Source organism: Phacochoerus africanus, chromosome 3, assembly GCF_016906955.1.
Source record: "Phacochoerus africanus isolate WHEZ1 chromosome 3, ROS_Pafr_v1, whole genome shotgun sequence".
NCBI lineage: Eukaryota > Metazoa > Chordata > Mammalia > Artiodactyla > Suidae > Phacochoerus > Phacochoerus africanus.
In genome coordinates this window covers 21,310,286-21,335,246 of record NC_062546.1, presented here as the reverse complement: position 1 = coordinate 21,335,246, position 24,961 = coordinate 21,310,286, and the positions used below count along the sequence as shown (strand labels likewise).

Genomic DNA, 24,961 nt, shown 5'->3' with positions numbered 1-24,961 from the left:
AAAGACAAAAAAAAAAGGTATATTGGTTTCTAAATGATAATGGTAACTCTCATAAGTATGAAGCACATTACTGTTGTAAACATGTCATCTCTTTTATAACAAGAAAATGGGGCCTGAACATTAGCTTTTGGATTTAGCACCATGGAGCTCATGATGACCTTGACAAGAGGTTTTTGGTTGAACAGTGAAGCTATGAGCCTCATTGGACAGGATTTAAGAGGGAATGGAAGGAAGACTGGAGAGGGCAACTTGTTTGGGACTTTATGCTATAAAAGTAAGAGAAAAATGGTGAGGCAGCTCGTAACTGGATGTACGGTCTTCAAGAGAGGATTTTTTAAGGATGAAAAATATTTCAGCAGGTTTGTCTGCTGATAGGGATGAACCAGTAAAGAAGGGAAATTGATGATCCAGGAAAGACAAGAGAACTAGTGGAGACATACAGGCTGGTAGTAGAGGGATGGGCAGCTAGGGCCCAAGGGGAGGAACTGGTGTTGGGGAGGCTCAGGGACTGTTCATCCCCAGTGACAGAAGTCCCAGTATGTGGGCAGAGATGCAAACAGGTAGGAAGACGTAGTGGGAACACGTGGAACTATCTTCTCTGACTGCTATTATTTTTTTCAGTGAAATAGGAAGCAATCTCTAAGAGTGAGAAAGAAAGAGGAAAATGTAGAGCGAAGTAGGGAAACATGGGCTAGTAGGCAACTTTAAACGCCCACTTGAGAACATGAATTTAAGGCACGATCGGTCAGCATGGTTGCATCTCTTTTCCCCAGCACTGAATGGCTGCCTGGATGCAGGTGAAAAGTAGGTGGAGAGTGGAGTTTAACGAGGGTTGGGGTTTTGCCAGTCGAAAGACAATGAGGTGAGAGAAGAGAAAGCCATCTGAAGGCATAATCAAAGGCATACTCGATGAACGAATGAATGATTTAAATGTTGGGGATAAAGGTGACCTCTGAGAGCCCGGGAGAAGCGCGGTCAGTGGGTCAGTGTGCCCTGGTGAAAAGTAGTTGGAGAGTGGGGTTTAACCAGGTTCCAGCCTCCAGTCGCAGTGCATACTTCAGATCACCAGGAGCCTTGTAGGGCCTCACTGTGGGGCAGGCGGCAGGGGGCGCTCGAGAACGGCGGGGGGCCGGGCTGTCCGGCTTCACTTCGGACTCCCTGTCTGCCCCACAGCCCACGGCAGCACTGCCACTCAGGCCCCGCACTCGCTCTCTAGTTGACCGTGATGAGCTCGGCCCTCCGCAGGACCAGAGCAGGAACGCTACCTCGGAGCAGGCACGTAGTCGCCAAGATTAAACTTCACTAAGCAACCCAGGAGGAAAAACCTGGACTCGAGACGCGGACCCATGCCTTTCCGAAGGCGCCGGACGAGGCGGGGCTGCGGGGCGGAGCCGGGCTGCGGGGCGGGGCCGGGCGCAGGGCACCCAATAGCGCATCAGGGGCGGGACCGCAGCTGCGTGCGCTGCGTAAGGACTCCGCCGTTACAAGAAGGCAGCCAATGGGAGAGCCGGGGTGGGGCGGGGCGACCAATGGCGCGGGCCGGTTAGATTCAAAGATGCCTATAAAGGAGCCTACAAGCCCGCACTAGCCAGAGCTGGATATATTCCGAGCGCTGCCATGGCTTTGCGGGCCGACTGTCTGGACGAGTTACCGGCCGCCTGCCTGTCGCCGAGCGGGCCGCCCAACCTAGCCGAGCTGTACAGCGAGGAGCAGCGCCTGGCTCTCGAGGAGCTGGTGGCAGGCGGCCCCGAAGCCTTCACCGCCTTCCTGCGACGCGAGCGCCTCAGCCGCTTCCTGAACCCAGACGAGGTGCGCACCATCCTGCGCTCGGCCGAGCGGCCCGGCGAGGAGGGCGCGGCGGCGGGGGCCGAGGACTCCTTTGGCTCATCGCACGACTGCTCGTCCGGCACCTACTTCCCCGAGCAGTCGGACCTGGAACCGCCGCTGCTGGAGCTCGGCTGGCCCGCCTTCTATCAGGGTGCCTATCGTGGGGCCACGCGCGTCGAGGCGCACTTCCAGCCCCGCGGCGTGGGCGCCGGTGGCCCCTATGGTTGCAAGGACGCGCTGCGCCAGCAGCTCCGCTTGGCGAGAGAGGTGAGCGGCCTGGCCCGGCCCTTCGGGTCGCCTCGGACCCCGGTCGGACAGAACAGCCTCCCCAACAGTGGGAAACTGAGGTCTGCTGGGAGCGCGGGCCAGGTGGTCCCGGGGTTCCGGACTTGCCCCACTCTGTATGTATTCCCTCGGATCCCCGATCTCGTGGCAGGGAAGAGTGGAGGGGAGTCTCGGTCCCTAAGATTGCAAATTGTGCCCAAGTTCCAACTCCTAACAGTCACATTCACTGGGCGGAGAGCAGAAATCATTCCAGTTCCAACTCTCAGTTTAAAACCAAACCAGATTGTCCTGGCAGTCAGCCAACACTAGATCCGGCTTTCAGGAGCTTCTTAGGAGAAGCATTACCTAAGAAGTACATAACCTAGGGGAAAATTACTGAAAGATTGTCCCCAGAGATAACTGTGGGTCATTAGAAATCTATTATCGCTGTTCATTTCCATGTGTCTTGTGTTGTAGAAAGCAGATACATGCAGGAGTGGCCAAGTGAGAGCCCTGACCCTTTCCCTTCTGCTAGCCTGAGGAGAAGTTGCTCCTTCAGCAAACGGGTGGGACAGGAGTTTGCTTTTCCATAGGCTGGGAAAAAAACAAGCAAAATAATAATAATAATAATAATAATAATAATAACCAAACCCTGGACACCCCTACATTAAGTCATCTCTTCCTAGTAGGTTTTGGTGTAGTTGTCTGGTCTTAGTGTAACCAGTATTGGGGTGTAGAGGGAGGTTTTTGGTTCCCTGCCAGCCAGGATGAGCCTGCAGCAGGGCACTGGGTACAGAGGGGTGGGGGAGGCCTGGTTGGGCTCATACCTGAGTGTGTCTGACTGTGGTTACATAGCATCAAGTAGTAGGTTGAAGATGCCAAACTAAGGACAAGCCCTAACTTACCAGTATTCCCGATGCCAGGTTGTGAGGTTGCAGTGGGGATACAGTAGGCTAGTGCTTTGCCTTTGTAGGAATAGGTGTGTGCTCCAGCTTGGCAGTTATCAACCCTGCAGTGCTTTGGGTGTGCCAAGGGTCCTTCTGATGCAACAGACACTTGCTGGTTCAGTGGGAAGATTAAAACCTTGGGAAAGGCTACCTTGGGGATGGGTGTGCATTCCCAATGGTCACCTCCAGGGGGAGAACTTGGGCACTTGGAACTTGAGAGTCAAGTAATCTATGAGTCTCCCTGAGAGAGAGGAATCGCTCCAGCCTCTTGCCCATTTTCGTGGTCGGTGGTTGTATAAGGGCACTGGAGCTGAGACCAGACGGAAGTCTGTCCATCAGCTCACGTGCTGGCCTTTGGAGGGGCTCAAGGCTGGTGCTCAGACTCCTTTGTTTGGTAATACATTTGTTCTTGCTGGTTATAACCTCCTGCCTTGCTCTCTGCCCTCACCCAGCTACACGCTTATATCTTCAATCGGGAACCTGGGCGATTTTAACTGAGAAAGGTGGTATGTTACCTTTAAATCCGATGAATATTTGCAGGGCCTCTGCCACATGCCAGATGGCTTGCTGTGTGTCAGACACTGTGCCCCAGGGACTGGGGCCAGAGGTGAAGGGCATGATCCTTGACTGCACTTGAGAGGTGACAGCCTGCTGGTGGGAAGCAGCGAGGAGGTTGCAATAGGCTGAAGAAAAAAAAGCCTTAGGAGTGGCAGTGACCTTGGACCTGGATCCAAGAGGATGAGTGGGGCTTGCCAGGCCAGAGGACAGGGACTGGCCCAGAAGTGTGAAAGCACCTGGTGCTTTCGGAGGCAGCCAGCTTCCTCAGCTGGAGCAGAGAGGATGTGGGGATGAAGGATCGGAGGAGAGGCTGAAGGGGGAGACTGGGGCCAAACTGTCAAGGGCTTTGCGCTCTACTGGAAGGAGCAATGGGGAGCCATGGAAGGTTTAGAAAGAGGAGAGGAGCATGACCAGATTGGTGTTCTGGAGCAGTAATCCTGGTAGGAGCACAAAGGAGGAGGGTCGGGGCGGGGTCAGCCTGGGGTCTAGGATGGTTGGGGTCTAGGAGGGGCCTGGGGTCTAGGAGGGGCCGTAGGGATGTGCCTATGAGAAGAGGGTCTGTGCCAAGGCAGGGCTGGGGGTTGGGCAGCGGAAGGGTTTCAGGCAGAATTGACGGGACCTGGTCATGCGATGGACTGGAGAGGTAGTGAGGGAGGGGGAGAGGGTAGCCAAGACCCAGGAGAAGACAGTCTAGGAAGAGTTGAGAGTTTTTAGCTTGGGCGGGCAGCCATGCTACCAACTTAGAGTACAGGAGGAGGACGAGGCGGAGATGAGGTGGGACGTTGAAGTTGAGACGTGCTAAACTTGAGCTCTCAGAGACCATTTCTTTTATTTAGAAGACAAACCCAATGAACTTAATAATGCTTTCTCTGCCAGGCACTGTTCCAAAGAAATCCCAAGGTAGGAGAGGTAGTGATTCTTATCTCCATTTGGCAAGTGATGTTGCCAAAGAGGTTGCCCGGAGGCCACGCAGCCAGGGAATGATGAAGCCAGGAACTGAACGGAGGCCCAGCATCTCTTAACCACTGTCAGCCCCCAGGCTTTGCCTTGTGCCCTGTGATGATAAGGAGGACGGAGGCTTATGGAGGAGACAGGAATTAGAGAGCTAATCTGGCGGCTGGTCCAGTGCTGCTGCTCCGGGTAGAGGTGTGTGTTGTGTACACAGGACTGGCTGTGTCACTCGGACCACATCCTGCGAAGTCCAGTACGTATGACAGTGAGGACTGTGAAGGTGCAGGTCTCAGGCTGTTTCTGGATGAGATGAGAAGCCATTCTGCGCCTGTGTTGAGATGGTGAAAGCCCTCGATGGAGTGATTGAGCGCTTTTAGTGGGTCGTTTCTGTGCTAACCCCTTTACCTGGACTCTCTCGCTTAACCCTCCCAAGCCTAAGAGGTGGCTCCAGTTAGGAAGGGGCCAGGCGCAGAGAGGTTAAGTAGCTCGCCCAGGATACAGTTCGAGTGGGACAGATCTGGGCAGGAGCCCAAGTCAGCCTGGCTCCCTGTCTGTGCTCAAGACCACTCATGCTGCACAGGGCCTCCCACCATAGAAGTTCCTGGGGCAGGGACTGAATCTGAGCCACAGCTGTGACCTACGCCATGGCTGCAGCCATGCCAGATCCTTAACCCACTGCACCAGGCCAGAGATCGAACCTGCGCCTCCGCAGTGACCCAAACCACTGCACTTGGATTCTTAACCCACTGTGCCAAAGTGGGAACTCCGATTTGGACTTTTTAATTTCCATGTGGCCTGTGGAAGAAACAGGAAAAATGACCATGAGAGGATCAGATCTGCCCTTCACAGACAGGAGACTAGAGCGGTCAGGGTACAGGCACGAGAAGCCAGGCTCACTTGGTAAACGGCGGTGTCCACTCCTGGCTTTGTGGCCTCAGCGGGTGGTTCTGGGGTAGGTTTCATCTTCGCGCAGGAGGCATGCGCCTGTTTGAGCCATTTAGGCTTGTAGGGCGTCTGGCACAAAATAGTGCTCAGTGGGGACTGCAGAGACCTCTCCGTTGCACCCTTGATCATGGAGCAGGTGAGTCCGCCTGCCTTTCCACTCAGCAAGGACTTGTCCCAGGGTAGCTGTGACCAGGGCTGTGAACCTGCCAGTCCCAATGCTGGCCCAGTTTTTGTGCACCTTTCAGAGCGTGGGTCTGCTGTGTTGAGAGAGGTACAGCATCTAAAAACATGATTTGTGTACAGTGTGGCTTCTGAATACAGGCTGACCTGCTGCTCAGGTGAACTTCATCAAAGCTGGAGGAAATACTGTTCTGAGCTTCTTTCCCCCTTCCCTTTGGCCTTTTTGAGAACTGAGATGTTTGCTTTTAGGAGAATTTTGGTTTTGGGGGTTTTTATGACTGCACCTGGGGCATATGGGAGTTTCAGGCTAGGGGTTGAACTGGAGCTGCAACTGCAGGCCTATGTCACAGCCACATGGGAACTCCAAATACGAGTAGTTCTTTTTTCTTTTTTCTTTTTTTTCTTTTTTGGCTGCCCTGCATCACATGGAGTTCCTGGGCCAGGGATCAGATTTGAGCTGTAGTTGCGACCTATGCCGCGGTGGCAACGCCAAATCCTTAACCCACCGAGCCAGGCTGGGGATCAAACCTGCATCCCAGTGCTCCGGAGATGTCACTGATCCCACTGAGCCACAGTGAGAACTAGGGGAATGTTGAACTGCACAGGTGTCTCACCTTACACAGGTCCTCCGGAATCACTCCCTGTACTACTGTACTTGCTCATGAGTCATTCACGTCTTTGTTTCTGTTACCATGTGAATCCCCCATGCCGTCAGGTGGGAGTGGAGACCTTGCCTGGAAGCGCTGTGGGCCCTCATCTGGCAATGTGCCATTGCCATGGCTCCTGGAATGTTCCCGGCTGCTGGATGGGAACTCACAGGCAAAGCTCTCTCTGCTGGGAGGTCCCCCAAGCCTCCAGCCATCCTTCTTTCCAGCTGCCCCTTCCCTTTGTGCTTTTGTTCCAAGGAGGCACTTTGGCCGTTGCCTTGGGCCTCCTTTTGATAACCTGAGCAGTCGTAAAATCTGTCATTGTGTTGACAAGTGTCCTGCCCGGAGGAGTAGCAGCTGAGGAATCTGTCGGAGGCCCCACCGTGCAGGTGGATGCATCCCAAATAAGGCTCTCAGATCTTGCTTAACGCTCCTCTGAGTTACAGTAGCACCTGTGTGGTGTCTCAGTTCCTGCTCCTGATGCCATTTCAGCCCAGGGCGGGCTTTCTCAACCTCACTACTCTTGACGTTTTTGACTCAATCAGTCTTTGTCCTGAGGGGCTGTCCTGTGCACTGTAGAATGCAGATCCCTGGGCGCCACCCAGCTGATGCCAATAGCACTGACCCCCACTGCGAAATGTCACCAAATTCAAAAATGTCTCCCCCAGAGAGAGGGGTCAGGGGAAGGAGTTGTTGCTTTAATGGTTAGAGTTTCTGTTGGGGATGATAAAAAAAGTTTTGGAAGCAGATAACGGTGATGGCTGATGACACTGTGAATGTGATTAATGCCGCTGAATTGTACGCTTAGAAGTTATTAAGATGGCAAATTTATGTTATACGTTATGTATTTTACCATAGTTTTAAAAAATGTCCCCAGACATTGTCACATGCCCTGTGTGAGGGCACAGTTGCCCTTGGTTGAGAACCACTGGCCTAGGAAATTTCACGAATATACGATGTTACTGGAGTTCTCTTGTGGCTCAGTGGGTTAAGGATCTGGCATTGCCGCCACTGCGGCTCAGGTCCCTGCTGTGGCACAGGTTTGATCCCTGACCTGGGAACTTCCACGTGCTGTATGCACAGCCAAAGAAAGCACTTTACCCACCAGACTAAGTGTGGCTGCTTTTTGTCCCTTCCTTTTAATTCCGTGCATGAGATTAAGGATTTCAGAATCTTTTGTCTTTTCATTTCTTTCTTTTTAATTGTGGTAAAATATATGTAATAAAATTTATCTTTTTTTTTTTTTTTTTTTTAATGGCTACACCCGAGGCATCTGGAAGTTTCCAGGCTGGGGATCCTACCACGGCTCCATAGTGACCTGAGCCACTGCAGTTGTTTGTTTGTTTTTTTGTTTTTGTCTTTTTGCCTTTTCTAGGGCCGCTTCCCGCGGCATATGGAGGTTCCCAGGCTAGAGCTGTAGCCGCCGGCCTATGCCAGAGCCACAGCAAGGCGAGATCTGAGCCGCATCTGCAGCCTACACCACAGCTCACAGCAACGCCGGATCTTTAACCCACTGAGCAAGGTCAGGGACCGAACCCGCAACCTCATGGTTCCTAGTCAGATTCGTTAACCACTGCGCTATGATGGGAACTCCTGCAATTGTATTCTTAACCCACTGCACCACAGTGGGAACTCCCCAAATTGACCACGTTTTAAAAGCGTATGATCAGTGGCATTAAGCACATTCATCATTTCCACTGGCAACCACCCCCACCATCCGGGTCCAGAACTTTCTCATCTTCCCAAGAGGAACGTCTGTTCCCTTGAACAATGACTCCCATTCCCTCCTCCTCCCAGCCCCTGGCAACCACCGTTCTATTTTCTCGCTGCCATTTCATTTCTTTAATCTTTTCATCCGCCATCCATCAGGCAGTAGGGAAGCTGCAAGATTATTGTCTGGTTCCTTTATGGGTCTAGGATAAGTTCTCCCAGGAAAAAAAAGTAGCAGGCATACTGGCTTTTTAAAAGTCCTAATGCAAATAATAGAACCTCTGGAGGGGAATTTGGCAATATTCAGTAAAATTTTAGTTGTATTTTCCCGTTGACCTAGCAATTCCACATCTGTGTATGTGTCCCAAAGATACACTGGCCAAAAATATGAATAGGCCTATGCAGTTAGCTATTTATGGCAGCACTGATTATAACAGCAAGAGGCTGGAAAAGCTCAAACGTCCTTTTCTGGCGGGTTGGTGAATAAACGGAACTTTCTGCAGTGGAGAGCCTGGCAGCTCTGAAAGGGATGAGGACCATATGTTTTCTGTGATGCAGAGGCTAGAACTGCACTGACCAACGTGGCAGCCATTAGCCTCCTGCGGCTATTTAAATTTATGTGCCTTGAGGGAGTTCCGACTGTGGCTCGGCAGTTAGCAAACCCAACTAGCATCCATGAGGTCGCAGGTTCGATCCCTGGCCTCGCCCAGTGGGTTAAGGATCTGGCGTTGCTGTGAGCTGTGGTGTAGGTCGCAGATGTGGCTTGGATCCCGCGTTGCTGGGGCTGTGGTGTAGCCGGCAGCTACAGCTGCTATGGGACCCCTAACCTGGGAACCTCCATACGCCATGGGAGGGGCCTTAAAAAGACCAAAAAATAAAAATAAATTTATGTGACTTGAAATTTAATAAAATCATTCAGTTCCTCTATTGCACTAGTCATCTTTCACGTATTTAGTTGCTGCTTGTGGCCAGTGGCTGCTGTGTGGAACAGTACAAATATGGGCCATTTCCATCCTCTCAGAAGGTTCTGTTGGTCAGCACTCGCCTAGAACAACAGGCAGCATGTGCTACCTTTTGTCTGCAGGGGATATGAACATAGATACATATATGTGATTATAGGAACTCGTATATGCACACACATATACATACTTATTTAGTAATATAAATGAGTGTGAATATACGTATGTTCTTGTTATAGCTGTTAAATATGGGAGAATAAACCAAAACCTAGGTGAAGTTATTATCTCAGTGGGGAGGGCAGAAGGGAAGGGCCAGAGATGGGAACCTAGGTGTTTCTTTTTTCTTTTTTTTTTTAAGCAAGAAGTCCTCCAGAAGAGGCAGGAGCCCCTGGGACTTGGAGGAAGTGGAGCTGGGTGTCCTGTGGTCATTGTGAGGAGTTCAGAGGACAGGCTCTTGTTGACACCCCCCCCGCCCCCCCCCGCCGCAGGCTGACGCATCTGCAAGTGCGCAGACCTCGGGTGGAATTCCAAGCGTCTTGCGCACACATCCTTGCTTTGTGACGGTGGGTGGGATGGTAGAGAAACTGAGGTGCAGTGAGAAGGGGTGAGTGATGTGAGCCTGGGGCAGAGGAAGCGCTGGAATGAGAGCAGGAGCGACCCACCCTGAGTGGCCCCTCTAGGCAGCTCATGTGCCTGGTCAGAGCCCCACCCGCCCGTCCAGTTTATGTGAGTCAGACAGCAGAGCTCGGAGGGGCCCCTTTTGAGGATGCTGAGCTCAGGTAGCATGACTGGTCCAGAGACGGTGGCAGAATTAGGACCGAGAATATGATTCGCTGCCCTGTGAGGGTTTTCCTCTTGACTGAAGCCACTGCAAACACTACGAGGTGGGTAGGCTTATTGGCATGTTGTAGAAGCCGGCAGAATGGAAGTAACTTGCCAGAGGGTGTGGCGCTCGGAAGTGAAGGAGCCAGTGTCCACGTCCAGGTCTAACGCTGCAGCCTTTTCGCACGGCATCTGTGCCTCCCAAGGTTTCCTGGTTCAGTCCAGTTGGAGTTGGTCAGCAAGACCGCCTGCAGAAGGAAGCCCCTGCTGTCCTGGGGCACAGCTCATTCCCCAACATTCATTCAGCGAGTTGTGTTCTTAGCGATCATCCTTGGTGGTGGGCTCGATCTTATATACTTTATAGAATACTTCACTGATCCTTTCAGGGTCTATTCCAAGCTCTCAATCATCTGAAGGCTGAACAGTGGATTTGTTTAGGATAATGTTCAAGCTAACGCTTTTTAATAGGTAGCTCTAGGATTGCCCAGACCAAGCTGAAATTCTCCGTCATGCGTTTTCTTAAGTGTGTCACCTTGAACAAATCAGTGAACCTCTGCATGCCTTTTCTCATAAGTAAATCAGAGGTGACAATTAATAGGGTTTTCAGATCTCTAGGTATCTCTTTAGAACTTTTAGCAAATGGAAGAGATTCCAGTTCTCTGCGAAAAGTAACATAAACGGGGTCTGGGCAGAATACCCTGGAGACTGCTACCTGTAACCACGTGGTCCTGTGGTATAAACCATGGGGGGAATAGTTGGAGTGACAGGGAAGTAAAGCTTGAGGTTTTGTCACCTGTGATGATGACATGGGCCTTGGCACAGGCGTGGCTGCTCTAGATGTGGCTGGAGAAGAGCGGGAATGGTGTGAGGACGGGGTGGCAGACCAGCCATCCAGGCTCTGACAGCTCGGTGTTTCCACTTTACAAGTCATGTTAGGACCAACATGTGTTGAATTGCAGATGGGCTTTGACCCTGGAAGAGACTCAAAAGCCACCACCTGCAGAGCTTTCCAGCCCTTAGAGAGTGGGCAGGCTCTTTGTAGCATAGGCTGGGACAAGGCAGCGCCCACTGTGACTGTGTGGGCACTTGATGGGCATGGGATCAAGCCATATGAGCCACGTCTGCACCCCACACCACAGCTCACGGCAACGCCAGATCCTTAACCTGCGAGACCAGGGACTGAACTCACATCCTCATGGATGCTGGTCGGGTTCATTACCGCTGAGCCACAACAGGAATTCCTGTCGAATTCTTCATAGCCACCTTTCTGCCTAGAACAGGGTTCAGCCCACAGTAGACTCTGAAGAGGGGCTGGCTGCGTAACCGAACGCGTATTTCATGTCGGATCTCAGCCCTTTCCGTGCTTTGTCTCATTTAATCCTCACAGCAGCTCTTTGACGCAGGTGCTAGATGTTACTATCCATATCTTCCAGAGGGGGCACCTGAGGCTCAGAGAGCTTAAGCAACTTGCCCAAGGTCACACAGCTAGTAAGCTGCAGAGCTGGGATCTGTGCCCAGGCCTTTCTGCCTTTTAACCACTAAGTTACACGACCTGAATTACTAGTTAGACCCATCTCCAAATGGGATGTATAGTAATGCATCAGAGCATATCAATTTCTGAAGCTGCCACCCATTTAGAAAGAGCACTTCTTATTTTCTAAATCACTCCTTCCAGCGGGTGTTAGCCGTATCCTTTGCCAAGAATAGCTTCACAGCTGGGGCTTCAGCACCACGGGGGCGGGGAGGGGAGAGGCAGCCAGAGAGATAAATTGTTCTTCGCAAGTTCCTTCACAGCAGTGACTCTCTGGGAGCTGGCATTTCAAGGTCCCTCCTCCTGGTAGATGAGACTCTGGAGTGTTAGCGGAAGAAGCAAAATGGGCTCTGTCTATACGTTTCTTTGACACCCAGATACTTAAAGAGAATTGTCCTGAGCCCTCTGGAGCTACACAGTTGAATCAATCCCCTTCAAGGGCCTCTGCTTCTGCAGAGGAGGTGAGACCTGTAAATAAATCACCTTAATGTTCAGAAAAGGAGTTAATGGGATTCAAAGAGACTCATGTTGGGTTGTTGGGTTTTGTGGGGTTTTTTTTTGTTTTTTTTGTTTGGTTGGTTGGTTGGTTTTTTTTGGCCTTTCTATGGCTGAACCTGTGACATATGGAAGTTCCCAGGCTAGGGGTCGAATCAGAGCTACAGCTGCCAGCCTACACCACAGCCACAACAACACGGTCCAAACCGCGTCTGCGACCTACCACAGCTTGCGGCAACTCTGGATCCTTAACCCACTAATCGAGGCCAAGGATCGAACCCAGCCATATCCTCATGGATACTAGTCAGGCTCTTAGCCCGCTGAGCCACAACAGGAACTCCAAGACTCATGTCATTACTATGAGGTTAGGAGGAGGGAGGAACCTTGCAGCTCCAGCCTGCAAAAGAGCTCTAAACCTTAGCATCAGGGAGCAGTTTCCTAAGGTGACACCCCCGGCTCTGACCCCCCCCCCCAGGGGTTGTCCTACACAGCCCGGCCAGGGTTAGCTGACAGCCATGCTTTCAGACCTGCGGAGGATATGATGAGAGGGTTTGCTGCTGGAGCAGCCTCTCTTATCAGGAAACCCGGGAACTGGCACACGTCTCCCTGTGCTGAATTGTCGGGACGGCTGGAACTCTGGACTGGTCCAATCAGTGAACAGATACTGGAGGGGTCTCGTGCACTCACTGCAAACCTAGTTTGCAGACTTTCAGAGCAGCTGTAACTTGCCCAAGCCCCCATGGCTGAAGCAGCCCTTAGCTGTGGTCTGTGCTGAATGGGGAAAATTGACCAGGAGACACACACAGAGCCAGGAGGTTGGAGAGAAGAAAGGACTGATCCACGCTCGGGGCATATTTCCATGTTCCTGTTGTCGACTTGCGCTGCAGGCAGATCCCCGAGGCCTTCAGAGACCATCTTTTACAGGGAGAGGCTGGTGCTCTGGAAGCCATTTGATTAGATCCTGATTGCTAGAGGGGTCGACATCACGAAAGTGGGCTGTCCAGCGACGAAGGCAGGAGATGGGAGCATCAGCTTGCCCAGTTTGATCAGTTTCAAGCCCTGACTTGGTGGCGGATAAGGCGGCCCTTTCTAGATCATAACAGAAAGTCGTATTACCCAAAATCTGACACTTAGAAGGGGGGCTCGGAAAGGCTAAGGTTTTGCATATCTGTTTTACAGACAGCATGCTGCATGTCTATGAGGGTAGTGGGTTAGCCACAGGATCTAGGTAGCCTGCTGGTCTGAGCCAAGCATGAGATGAGAGGGCTTTCGTAAAGGAAGAGCGTTGAATGGAACAGGTTTGTATATGTCCAGGTAGTGGATGAATCCATGGTTTTAGATTTTTTTTTTTTGTCTTTTTTCTTTTTAGGGCCGTTCCTGGGGCATATGGAGGTTCCCAGGCTAGGGGTCTAATAGGAGCTATAGCTGCCGGCCTACGCCACAGCCACAGCAACGCCACATCCGAGCTGTGTCTGCCCTACACCACAGCTCATGGTGACACCAGATCCTTAACCCACTGAGAGGGGCTAGGGATTGAACCTGCAACCTCACGGTTCCTAGTCGGATTCGTTTCTGAATTTTTTTTTTTTAATGATTTTTTTTATAATGATTTTTTATAATTTTTATTTTTTCCATTATAGCTGGTTTACAAGGTTCTATCAATTTTCTACTATACAGCAAGGTGACTCAGTCACACATACATGTATACATTCTTTTGCTCACAGTATCCTGCTCCATCATAAGTGACTAGATATAGTTCCCAGTGTTATACAGCAGGATCTCATTGCTTATCCTTTCTAAAGGCAATAGTTTGCATTTATTAACCCCAAATTCCCAGTCCATCCCACTCCCTCCCTCTCCCCCTTGGCAACCACGAGTCCGTTCTCTAAATCCATGATTTTCTTTTCTGTGAAAAGTTTCATTTGTGCCATATATTTGGTTCCAGATATAAGTAATAGCTGGTTTTGAGAAATTTGCAGTGCAGGGCAGAGTGACTGGAGGCCAGTTGGGAGGGTTAGCTGAGTCAAGTCAATATTCGTAGGATGGGCGTTCTCACTGTGGTTCAGCAGGTTAAGGACCCAACGTTGTCTCTGTTGTAAAGATGCAGTTTTGATCCCTGGCCTCGCTCAGTGGGTTAAGGATCTGGCGTTGCTGCAAGCTGTTATAGAACTCGGATCTGGTGTTGCTGTGGCTGTCGTGTAGGCCGGCAGCTACAGCTCTGATTCGGACCCCGGCCCAGGAACTTCCATATGCCGTAGATGTGGCCCTAAGAAGGAAAAGATGTGTAGGATAGTGGCCTGAGTGTTGTTGGAAATGGACAGGAGTCCATGGTGAGGGGAAAACGGATCCTGCACAAGGACAAGGAAGGCAGGCTAATGGAGGATGAGGATCCATTCCCAGCTCTGAGACGGGGTCCAGAGGCCGCACAACAAGCTGTGAGGTGGTGTCCTCGTGGGCTGACAGCTGGCTCTTCCCTCTGCCTCCTGCCCTAGGTGATTGCAGTGGTGATGGATGTTTTCACCGACATCGACATCTTCCGAGACCTGCAGGAGATCTCTCGGAAACAGGGAGTTGCTGTCTACATCCTTCTGGACCAGGCTCTGCTCTCTCAGTTTTTGGATATGTGCATGGATCTGAAGGTTCATCCTGAGCAGGAAAAGGTTCGTGTTACACTGTCTCTGGCTTTACCACAATCAACCAATGATGCCTGAGCATCCCTGACTTGCACGGCCGTTGGCGGTGGCTCCCCATTGCAAGGGAGGGACCTGGGGCCGTGAGCAAAGTCGCTGGTCTGAAGTCTCACAGCAAGGAGGGGACCGAGTCAGGTTCAGACCTTAGCCTCTCCCTCACGCCTCGCTGCCTCTTAATGGGGAGCTTGTCTGTTGATGGCAAGAGGCTGCCTTGGAAGCTGCTGCTTTTGACCACCGCACTCCTGGTCGATTCCAATTTTAATCGTAACGACCACCATTTATGGAGTCCTGCTTTGTCCTTGGCATGGTCCTCAGCTCTTGACAATGTCATGCAACTTGATCCTCACAGCAGCCCGGTCAGATCAGTGCCATTATCCCCGTGTTTCAGATCGGGAGGTGGTGACACTGAGAACTGAGTGTCAGCCACGAGAAAGCAGTGGGATGGGGTTTCTCCATCTGTCAACCTGCCTCCAGCCCAGTGTTCTTAATCACTGTCACAGGCTGCCTCTCATTTCTCATTATTATAAAATTAGACTTTTGATGTCCTTTGCTCTGAACATGAAAGTAATTTGAGCTTAAGAATTTAAGCGTGAGGTTATATAACTTCGCTAGCTTGTTCTCTTCAGTCAAAAGAGGCAAGAAAAATATCATTTGTTACCCCCTTCACTTTTTTTTTCTTTTGGCCATGGCAGGTAGCCGCTTGATGTGGGATTTCTATGCCCAGACCAGAGATTGAACCCAGGCTGCAGCAGTGCAAGCCCCAAGTCCTCACCCTTAGACCACCAGGGAACTCCCCACCATTGCCTCTTTAAAAATGAGTTCAGCAACTTAAAGAGCTTTGGAACATAATTCACCAACTTGTTCCATCACCTTAGTTGATCAACTTAGTCTGTCACCTATGCGAGCACCTCCTCTGAGCCACTCCCTGTCCCAGGTACCAGAAATAAAGCTGTGAGCTAAGTGAACAAAGACGTTGGGCTTTGGTACCATCGGTTACTGCACAGGGGACGTGGACTTACCGCCTTGTTATTATCAAGCAATTTGCTTTACGAAATTTGGGCTGTCGAACTTCTCCCACAGAGCTCTTGGTGGTTGTTCTCCTTAATGAGGAAGCTGAGGATGGGGTTTAGGGAGGTAGCTACTAACTTGTCAACAGTGCTACAAAGCAAATTCACAGTGGAGGTGGGATTGGAACTCGGAGCCCAAATGAAACTGCCAGCCACGTGACCCAACAGTCAGTCAAAAAAGTGAGATCGAGGAGTTCCCGCGTGGCTCAGGGGTTAACAAATCCGAGTAGGAACCATAAGGTTGTGGGTTCGGTCCCTGGCCTCGCTCAGTGGGTTAAGGATCTGGCGTGGCTGTGAGCTGTGGTGTAGGTCACAGATGCAGCTCGGATCCCACGTTGCTGTGGCTCTGGTGTAGGCTGGCAGCTACAGCTCCGATTGGACCCCTAGCCTGGGAACCTCCATATGCCGCAGGTGCGGCCCTAGAAAAGACCAAAAAGAAAAAAAGGTGAGATCAAGTGGACTCAAGGAAAACACAGGTTGGGCTTGGAAAAGTGCATCGTCATCTAGCCACGTGTTCAGTCCCTGCCTGCTCTGCTATAGGGCCCGGTGAGGAAATTGAAGGTGTCAATGTTTAATTGCAAGGTGCTCTTGCTGTAATTGAGGCTGAGTGTTAGCAGCAGGAAATCACAGAGGAGTCTAGCCACCAGTGATTGGCTTTGATTCATCCACTCAGCAGAAATCTAGGAGGATTTGCTGACTCAGTTGCTGACTGTCGGTTGCTGCCTTCATGGGTGTCCGGATAGTCTGGGAAGGGTCAAGAGGAGGGCTGCACCTTGGGCCTCGCCCACGTTCTTAACTTCTTCCTCGAGAAGCACCATCTTCCCCAGGCTTCTCCCAGGAAGGCCTGTCTGTGCTGGTGGGTCTGCATCCTCCCCTAGGGGGAGACTTCTTTGCTCTGGTGCTGTGCCTGCTCCAGAATGTTGGGTGTCCTCAGGAGCTTGGTCACACATTTGTGTGCAGGCGCTCAAAAGTGCTTTGGCCACAATCACAGAGGCTGCACGGCATTAGATAAGCACCCAGGGGAAAGATGCACCAAACCACACTGACAACTGCCCATAATGATGTTCTTTATGCTTATTCTTATGCTCTTTTTTTCTTTTCTTTTTTTTTTTTTGTCTTTTTAGGGCTACACCTATGGCATATGGAAGTTCCTAGGCTAGGGGTGGAAACAGAGCTGCAGCTGCCAGCCTACACCACAGCCACAGCAATGCCAGTCTGAGCCACATCTGTGATCTGTGCTGCTGCTCATGGCAATGCTGGATCCTTAACCCACTGAGCCAGCCCAGGGATCAAACCCACATCCTCATGGATACTAGGGTTTGTTACCATTAAGCCACAATGGGAACTCCTGATCTTTTTTTCTAAATTGACATGTAGTCGATTTATAATGCACTAATTTCTGCTGTACAGCAATGTGATTCACTTATACATAGATATACTTTTTAAAAATATTCTTTTCCATTATGGTTTATCATAGTTCCTTGTGTGTAGAACCTTGTTGTTTTTTGTGCTTGTTATTTTTATGTTGCTCCTTTGAGGTTCTGCTCAGGAATCACCCAGGAAGCCTTTCTCTCCCAGCTCCATGTGCACTGCTATGGAAGTTTCTGGATTATTTAAAAAATTAATTTTCATTTTGAAATAATTTGGTTTATAAAAGAGTTACAAAAAAATAATATAAGGCATCCCTGAATATCCTTTGCCCAAATTCTCTAAATGTAGCATCCTACAAACTTCAGTACAAATTTCAAAATCAGAAAACTTGATGTAATACTATAGACCTAATTTTTTTTTTTTTTTTTAAGGGCCACACCCATGGCATATGAAGGTTCCCAGGCTAGGGGTCGAATCAGACCTACAGCTTCGAGCCTAGGCCACAGCCACAGCAATTCGGGATCCGAGCCATATCTGTGATCTACACCATACACAGCCCACGGCAACACCGGATCCTTAACCCACTGAGCAAGGCCAGGGATCGAACCCTCAACCTCATGGTTCCTAGTTGGCTTCGTTTCCACTACGCCACAGCGGAAACTACCAGACCTAATAAATTTCACTAATCATTCCACAAATAGCCTTTTTGCCTTGTCCAGGATCCAATCAGAAATCATATATTATATTTAGTTGTCATTTCTCCTTAGATTCCTCTCCTCTGGAACTCTTGCTCTCTCTGTCTTTGTCTTTTAGGGTCTTATTGCTTTTGAAGACTGTTAGCCAGCATTCTGTAGAATTTGGTTTGTCTGATATTTCCTCATGGTTAAATTCACATTAGGCATTTCGGTAAGAATACTGCAGAAAAGATGTTATGTTATGCTACAGTTTTTTTGTTTTGTCTTTTGCTGTTATTTTGAAATAGTGATAGATTCATAGAAGTTGCAAAGATAGTGCCAGAGGTTTCCGTGTATCCTTCACCCGGTTTCTCCCAAAAGTTACACCTTATATAACTTACACCGCAATAGCAAAACTTGGAAATTGACATGGAACTTTTTTTTTTTTTTTTTTTTGGCTGCTCCGTGCATATGGAGTTCCCGGGCCAGGAATCAGATCTAAGCCTCAGTTGCAGCCCAAGGCACAGCTGTAGCAACGCTGGATCCCTAACCCACTGTCCTGAGCTGGGGATCGAACCTGCATCCCTGTGCTCCCAAAACACCGCCAATCCCATTGCACCACAGTTGGAACTCCTGATATGGGACCTTTTGAGTTGGGCTTTTTTCACTCGCATTACGCCCTTGAGATTCAGGCCCTTGAGAACTGTCCAAATTGTTGTGTATATCAGTAGTTCCTTTTTCTTGCTGAATAGAGTCATATGGTATGGTTGAGCACTTGTTGTTTAACCATCCAGCCACTGAAGGACATTAGGGTATTTTCCAGTTCTTTACTATTATGAATAAAGTTGCTGTGAATATATTTGTACACATGTTTTTGTGTAGATACAGATTTTCGCTTCTTCAGATGATGTTATGTCTTGCTACAGTTTTGAAATTACCTTCCTCTCTCCTAGTCCTTGAAGATAAGGAGCAGGCCTTAGATCTCTGTTGTCTTAAGGCTTGGCTCCTGGCAGGGGCATTTCTTTGTGGAATGAATGAGAGAATTGAACAAAAATCTTAAACATTTCGTTGAAGAGTGCTAAAGATACACAAGTACTGATCTGCTCCAAAGAATGCAGATTGGCTTAGTATTTTGCATACCATTGTGTATACATTTATGTGCATCATTTTGCAAGGATAATGATGCAGACACCTGCAATAGATGGCCCCGGTGCATTACCAGGGCACCTTTTTGGTAAATATGTCCTTGTGGGAGAAGGGACATTGCTCATTACGCCACATGTGTCGAGTGTTTCCGCCTCAAGGTCCTATGAGAGACGGCCGTTCTCTGTGCCTGTTCTCCGTGCCCATGGTGGTGGGGGTGTAACTGTGGACAGGCTGCCATTCATGAGCAAAGCTCTCAAGCCAAAGAGGAGGAGAAAAATCAGCTTAGTTTCCTTATGCCTTTGTCAAACGGTATCTATTTGGATGTTTTTTATCTGACACATTTTGTTTCAAAGTCATTTCTTGGGTTCTGTTGCTCCGTGCCTCCAAAAAAGTGCGTCTTGGAGTTCCCATTGTGGCTCCGTGGTTGACGAACCCTGCTCATTTCCCTGAGGATGTGGGTTCAATCCCCAGCCTTGCTCAGTGGGTTAAGGATCCAGCGTTGGCTGTGAGCTGTGGTATAGCTCACAGACGAGGCTCAGATCCCACTTGCTATGGCTGTAGGATAGGCTGGCGGCTGCAACTCCGATTCACCCCCTAGTCTGGGAACTTCCACATGGCACGACTGTGGCCCTAAAAAGCAAAGAAAAAAAAAGTGAGTCTTCTTTTAGAGCACATGTCCACATGAACGGAGGGTCTCAAAAATAAACATAAGGAGGAGGTCCCTGGTGGCCTAGTGGTTAAGGATTCAGCATTGTCACTGGCTCAAGTTTGATCCATGGCCCAGGAACTTTCACCTGCCACGGGTACCGCCAAAAAAATAATAACAATAAGGAGAAGTTCCCGTCGTGGCTCAGCGGAAGTGAATCTATGAGGATGCAGGTTCGATCCCTGCCCTTGCTCAATGGGTTAAGGATACGGCGTTGCCGTGAGCTGTGGTATAGGTTGCAGATGTGGCTCGGATCCCGCGTTGCTGTGGCTGCGGTGTAGGCTGATAAATGAATAAATAGATAGATGAATAAATAAATAAAAGGGCACTTGAGAAGATGGACTAAATGTGAGGTAGCATTACTTGAGTCCTGAGAATCATCTGGCTCCCATACTGTGGGTGTTGTCGCCAAATGGTGACCATGAGCTGCTCACCTGCCAGTGAGCACCTCACCTTTGGAAATGGCAAACTAAGCTCTCTATCATTTGCTCCCTGGTTGCTCATTTCTTTTTCTCCTCGTCCCCTGCCAACAGCTGATGACAGTTCGGACGATTACAGGAAATATTTACTACGCAAGATCAGGAACTAAAATTATTGGGAAGGTTCATGAAAAGTTCACACTGATTGATGGCATCCGTGTGGCCACAGGCTCCTACAGGTAAGTCTCCGACTGGTCCATGTGTATTAGTCTAAACTTTTTAGAGGAAACATGCTATAGGAAGGTAAAAGCTGCTTTTCCTTCTCCATGTGAACCCCCCCGCTTTTTTTTTTTTTTTTAAGAGCCACACCTGCATGCACCATAAGGAGGTTCCCAGGCTAGGTGTCGAATCAGAGCTGCAGCTGCCAGCCTACGCCACAGCCACGGCACATGGAATCTGAGCCCTGACTGCGACCCACACCACAGCTCACGGCAACTCTAGATCCTTAACCCACTGAGCAAGGCCAGGGATCGAACCCTCATCCTCATGGATACCAGTCAGGTTCTTAACCTGCTGAGCCACGACGGGAACTCCTCCGTGTGAGCCTGTATTCCACCATGTGTGTATCCGTCTGTGTGAGTAGGTCAATCAAAGCCTCCTCCTCTGGGAAGTGGTCAGGGTAGGGTCACCTCTCTTGCTCCCTGGTCTCCAAAACTAAAGTGCCCAGGTTAAAACTAGCCTAAAGCCCCGACAGTTTATAATCGCCTATCCAAGGTGTCTTGTTTACATGATCTCACTGAGAATTTTCAGAAGGATCTTTAGGAGTTCCCTTTGTGGCTCAGTGGGTTAAGGCCCCAACATACTCTCCACGAGGATGTGAGTTCAATCTCTGGCATCCGTCGCTCAGTGGGTTAAAGATCCGGCGTTGCCACAAGCTGCAGTGTAGGTCGCAGGTGGAGCTCCCGTGTTGTAATGGCTGTGGCCTAGGTCCCAGATGCAGCTCTGATTCGGCTCCTAGCCCGGGAACTTTCATACGCCCGCAGGTGGGGCCATAAAAAGAGAATACACACAGGCACCCCACACACAAAATGATCTTTCTTCTCAGACTCTGAAGGCAGTTGTCAAGGTGCATTTGCATCAGCCCAGGTTCTTGGTTGCAAAAGACAGAGTTACTACTGTGTTTTATGATATCTTATGTAAAATACCCTCCGCTTCATACAAATTTCTGTTATCAGTGAGGTGACTGCAAATGTAGGACGCTAACTCAAACTACTTAATGCAAAAATGGAACTTACTGGCTCGCATAACTTGAAAGTGTAGAAAGGTGCAGTTGGTTTTCAGCTCCCCTTGACCTCGAGGCCATGCATTTATTAGAACACTGTCTTCTGGTTCTGCTTCTCTCAAATTGATCTTTATTCTCAGTCAGGCTCTCCATTTGTAGGCAAAGATCCAGCTTAGTCACATGGCCTTTAGTAACTATCTCCCAAAGAGACTTTCTCTCTGCACTGGTATCAGTCCTTGAAAAATTACTTGGCTCTCATTGGCATTCCCATTGTGGTTCAGTGGTGACGAACCTGACTAGTATCCATGAGGACCCAGGTTTGATCCCTGGCCTTGCTCAGTGGGTAAAGGATTCGGCGTTGCTGTGAGCTGTGGTGTAGGTGGCAGACACGGCTCGGATCCCATGTTGCTGTGGCTCTGGTGTAGGCCAGCTACAGCTCTGATTAGACCCCTAGCCTGGGAACCTCCATATGCCGTGGGTGTGACCCTCAAAAAAAAAAAAAAATTCCTTGGCTCTCATTGGCTCTCCTTGGCCTGCCCTGAGTGGATCCCTGCATCCTAGGGGATAGGATTCTCTGGCCAGCCTGGGTCACCTGCCCACCACCATTGTGATTGGAGAGGGGGCAGAAAGGAAAGCTTTCTGTGCAGGGGTGGTGGGGTTAGAATGATAGTCCTGTCTCCCTTTGTGAAAACGGCAGCATAGCGGAAGAGAGCAAGGAGCTCTGCCTTTGTGGTTCTTAGGGGCAGCGGCCTAGTCTAGGCCCTGTCCCTAGCTTCCAACTGTGACGTCACTAGGCAGCTTCCTCACTTCTCACATAGGGCACTGGCCTAAATGCTTTAGGAGTCCTTTCCAGTTTTTAACAACTGGAATTGTGAATTTTAGCCTGGTAAACAGTAGCCTTTTTTAAAAAACGTTCTTAATTTTTGGCCAGACCCATGGCATTAAGTTCCCAGGTCAGGGATCAGACCTATGCTACAGTAGTGACAATGCCAGATCCTTAACCCACTGAGCCACTGGGGAACTCCAACAGGGGCCTTTTCGTTTTGCTTTTTAGGGCTGCACCTGCAGCATGTGGAGGTTCCCAGGCTAGGGGTCTAATCAGAGCTGCAGCTGCCGGAGCCACAGCAACGCCAGATCCTTAACCCACTGAGCGAGGCCAGGGATTGAACTCGCAACCTTATGCTTCCTCGTCGGATTCATTTCCGCTGTGCCACAACGGGAACTCCAGCCTTTTTATTTTATGTTAACACATACCTATGTTATAGTCTGTGTTTGGACTAGTTGAATTCACACTAAATGATAGGTGTGCTGTCACCAGAGTTGCGACTGGGTTGTCCGGGCTTTGTATTCAGGTTGACAAGAAGTAAACAAAGATCCCTCATCCTTACCAGCTTCTGTTTGTTTGTTTTTATTCCTTAAGTTTCACCTGGACAGATGGCAAATTAAACAGCAGCAACTTGGTCATTCTGTCTGGCCAAGTGGTCGAACACTTTGACCTGGAGTTCCGGATCCTGTACGCACAGTCAGAGCCCATCAGCGCCAAACTCCTGTCCAACTTCCAGATCAGCGGCAAGTTTGACCACCTCATTGACCAGAAACCACCGTCCAAGGAGCTCACGCTGGGCAACCTGCTGCGGCTGCGGCTGGCCAGGCTCTCGAGCACCCCCAGGAAGGCCGAGCCGGGGTGCAAGGAGGACCGGGCAGAGGCCAGGCGTGGGGATGCCGAGTCCTCCACCATCAGTGAGGACGACTACTTCAGCAGCCACAGGGACAGGCCAGACAGCAGGAGGGCGACCGATGCCGCCACGCAGACGGAGCCAGGCGAGGGGACGCCAGCAGCGAGCACGAGTGACACGGGGACCCAAGCCAGCGCAGCCACAGCTTGTGCTGGCACCCAGACCACGGTTGACACCAGGGTGGCGAGCTCCCAAACTGCGGTCCGGTCCACGTCGGCCACGACCCAGACCGACACGGAGGAGGGTGCCCTCTTCTCGCAGGGAGCCCCGTCCAAAGAAGGGTCGCCGGTGTCGAAGATGTCTGTGTCGGGGTCCTCCAGCTCGCGGTCTTCCTCCTCCTCGCTGTCGTCCCAAGGCTCCGTGGGCAGCTCCGGCAGCCCCCCGGCTTCCCTCAGAGCCACGGACCTCGTCACGCCGGGACACCCCAAGTACTGGAGCACCCCCCACTTGGATCTGTGCTTTAGAGACTCGTTCAGAAACTTAAACAAAGAGCGGCAGTTCCACTTGGCTGGGATCAGGTCCCGACTCAACCACATGCTGGCCATGCTTTCAAGGAGAACCTTCCTCACGGAAAACTACCTCAGTTTTAATTCTGGGGTTTTCGTCCGAGCCTCCACTAACCTGGTGGCCGTGAGAGATATCACACTTTATCCCTCCCATCAGTGACGGCCCTGTGCCTTCGGAGCTGCCGCCGTCACCCAGGCTCGCCCTAGACACTGTCAGAGCAAGGATGCTTAGCGGCATCTCTCCTGTCCTAATTGCCTTTCTTTTACCCTGATTTTCTTTGAGTGCTCTTAGTTTATGTGCTTTATCTTTATTTTGTTCTTAGCATGTATAAGCCAGGTACTGGTTTTGTGGGTGAAACACTATGGATACAGGTTTTTTTGTTTGTTTGCTTGCTTTCTTTCTTTTTTTGCCATGCCTGCAGCAAGTGGAAGTTCCTGGGCCAGGGACTGAACCCACGCCACAGCAGCCACCCAAAAGATGGCAGTGGCAATGCTGGATCATTAACCACTAGGCCACCAGGCACACCCATCCCGATTTTCTTTGAATTCTATGCACTGCACGTTATTTTATGTGCTTTATTTTTATTTTATCATGTGTAAGCCAGGTATTGGTTTTATGGTTTAAACACTAATGGGTACCGTTTCTTTGCACAATTTGAATCTTGATATCTCTTCAAGAGAATGTTTTAGGGTTCTCAGGTAATTCAGGTAAGAGATAAAATATGCGTTGCATTTTTCTAGATTTTTGTGCACTCCTGCGTTAGAGGTTTGAATCACTAATTTTCATGATCAAAATCCTGTTTAGAAAAAACCGAAAACTCTATTTCTTTTTATTATTATTATTTTTATTTTTAGGGCTGCACTTGTGGCACATGGAAGTTCCCAGGCTAGGGGTCAAATTGGAGCTATAGCTGCCAGCCTACACCACAGCCATAGCAAGGCCAGCTCCCAGCTACGTCTGTGAGCTACTCCATGGCTCACAGCAATGCCAGATCCTTAACCCCCTGAGCAAGGCCGGGATTGAACCTGCATCCTCATGGATACTAGTCAGGTGTGTGACCACTGAGCCACAATGGGAACTCCAAAACTCTGTTTCTTAATTATCTGTCTCTTCTTTAGAATATCTGTGTTCTTAGCATTTAGTTCTTAAATAAAGAACTCTTGTTTGGTGGTTGCTGTGTCCTTTATTTTTCTCTCTCTCTGCCACTTTTCTGGGTTTTTGTTGTTGTTGTTGTTTGTTTGTTTTGCTTTTTTAGGGCTGCACCTGAGGCATATGGAAGTTCCCAGGCTAGGGGTCGAACTGGAGCTACAACTGCCGGCCTACACCACAGGATCCAAGCCATGTCTGTGACCTACACCACAGCTCAGAGCAACACCAGATCCTTAACCCACCTGAGTGAGGCCTGGGATTGAACCCGAGTTCCCATCGATACTAATTGGATTCATGTCCACTGAGCCACAGCGGGAACTCCTGGCACTTTTCTGTTTAACTCTAAGAGTGTCACAAGTAAATGCACCTAATACCTAT

At 50.0% G+C, this 24,961-nt stretch overlaps 1 protein-coding gene across 1 annotated transcript; it reads left to right on the top strand.

Annotated features, from left to right (window-relative positions):
• Positions 1 to 1,560: 1,560 nt before the first annotated feature.
• Positions 1,561 to 24,604, top strand: FAM83D (family with sequence similarity 83 member D). Its single transcript, XM_047771098.1, has 4 exons — positions 1,561 to 2,094; positions 14,329 to 14,496; positions 20,024 to 20,148; positions 22,612 to 24,604. Exons 1-4 carry the CDS (start codon positions 1,618 to 1,620, stop codon positions 23,591 to 23,593), a joined length of 1,752 nt encoding a protein of 583 aa, XP_047627054.1. The 5' UTR covers positions 1,561 to 1,617; the 3' UTR covers positions 23,594 to 24,604.
• Positions 24,605 to 24,961: the final 357 nt, after the last annotated feature.

Coding starts and splice junctions, on each gene's coding strand:
- FAM83D (XM_047771098.1), top strand. CDS start 1,618: ATGGCTTTGCGGGCCGACTGTCTGGACGAGTTACCGGCCGCCTGCCTG. Junction 2,095..14,328: donor AGCTCCGCTTGGCGAGAGAG/GTGAGCGGCCTG, acceptor CTCCTGCCCTAG/GTGATTGCAGTGGTGATGGA. Junction 20,149..22,611: donor GTGGCCACAGGCTCCTACAG/GTAAGTCTCCGA, acceptor TTATTCCTTAAG/TTTCACCTGGACAGATGGCA.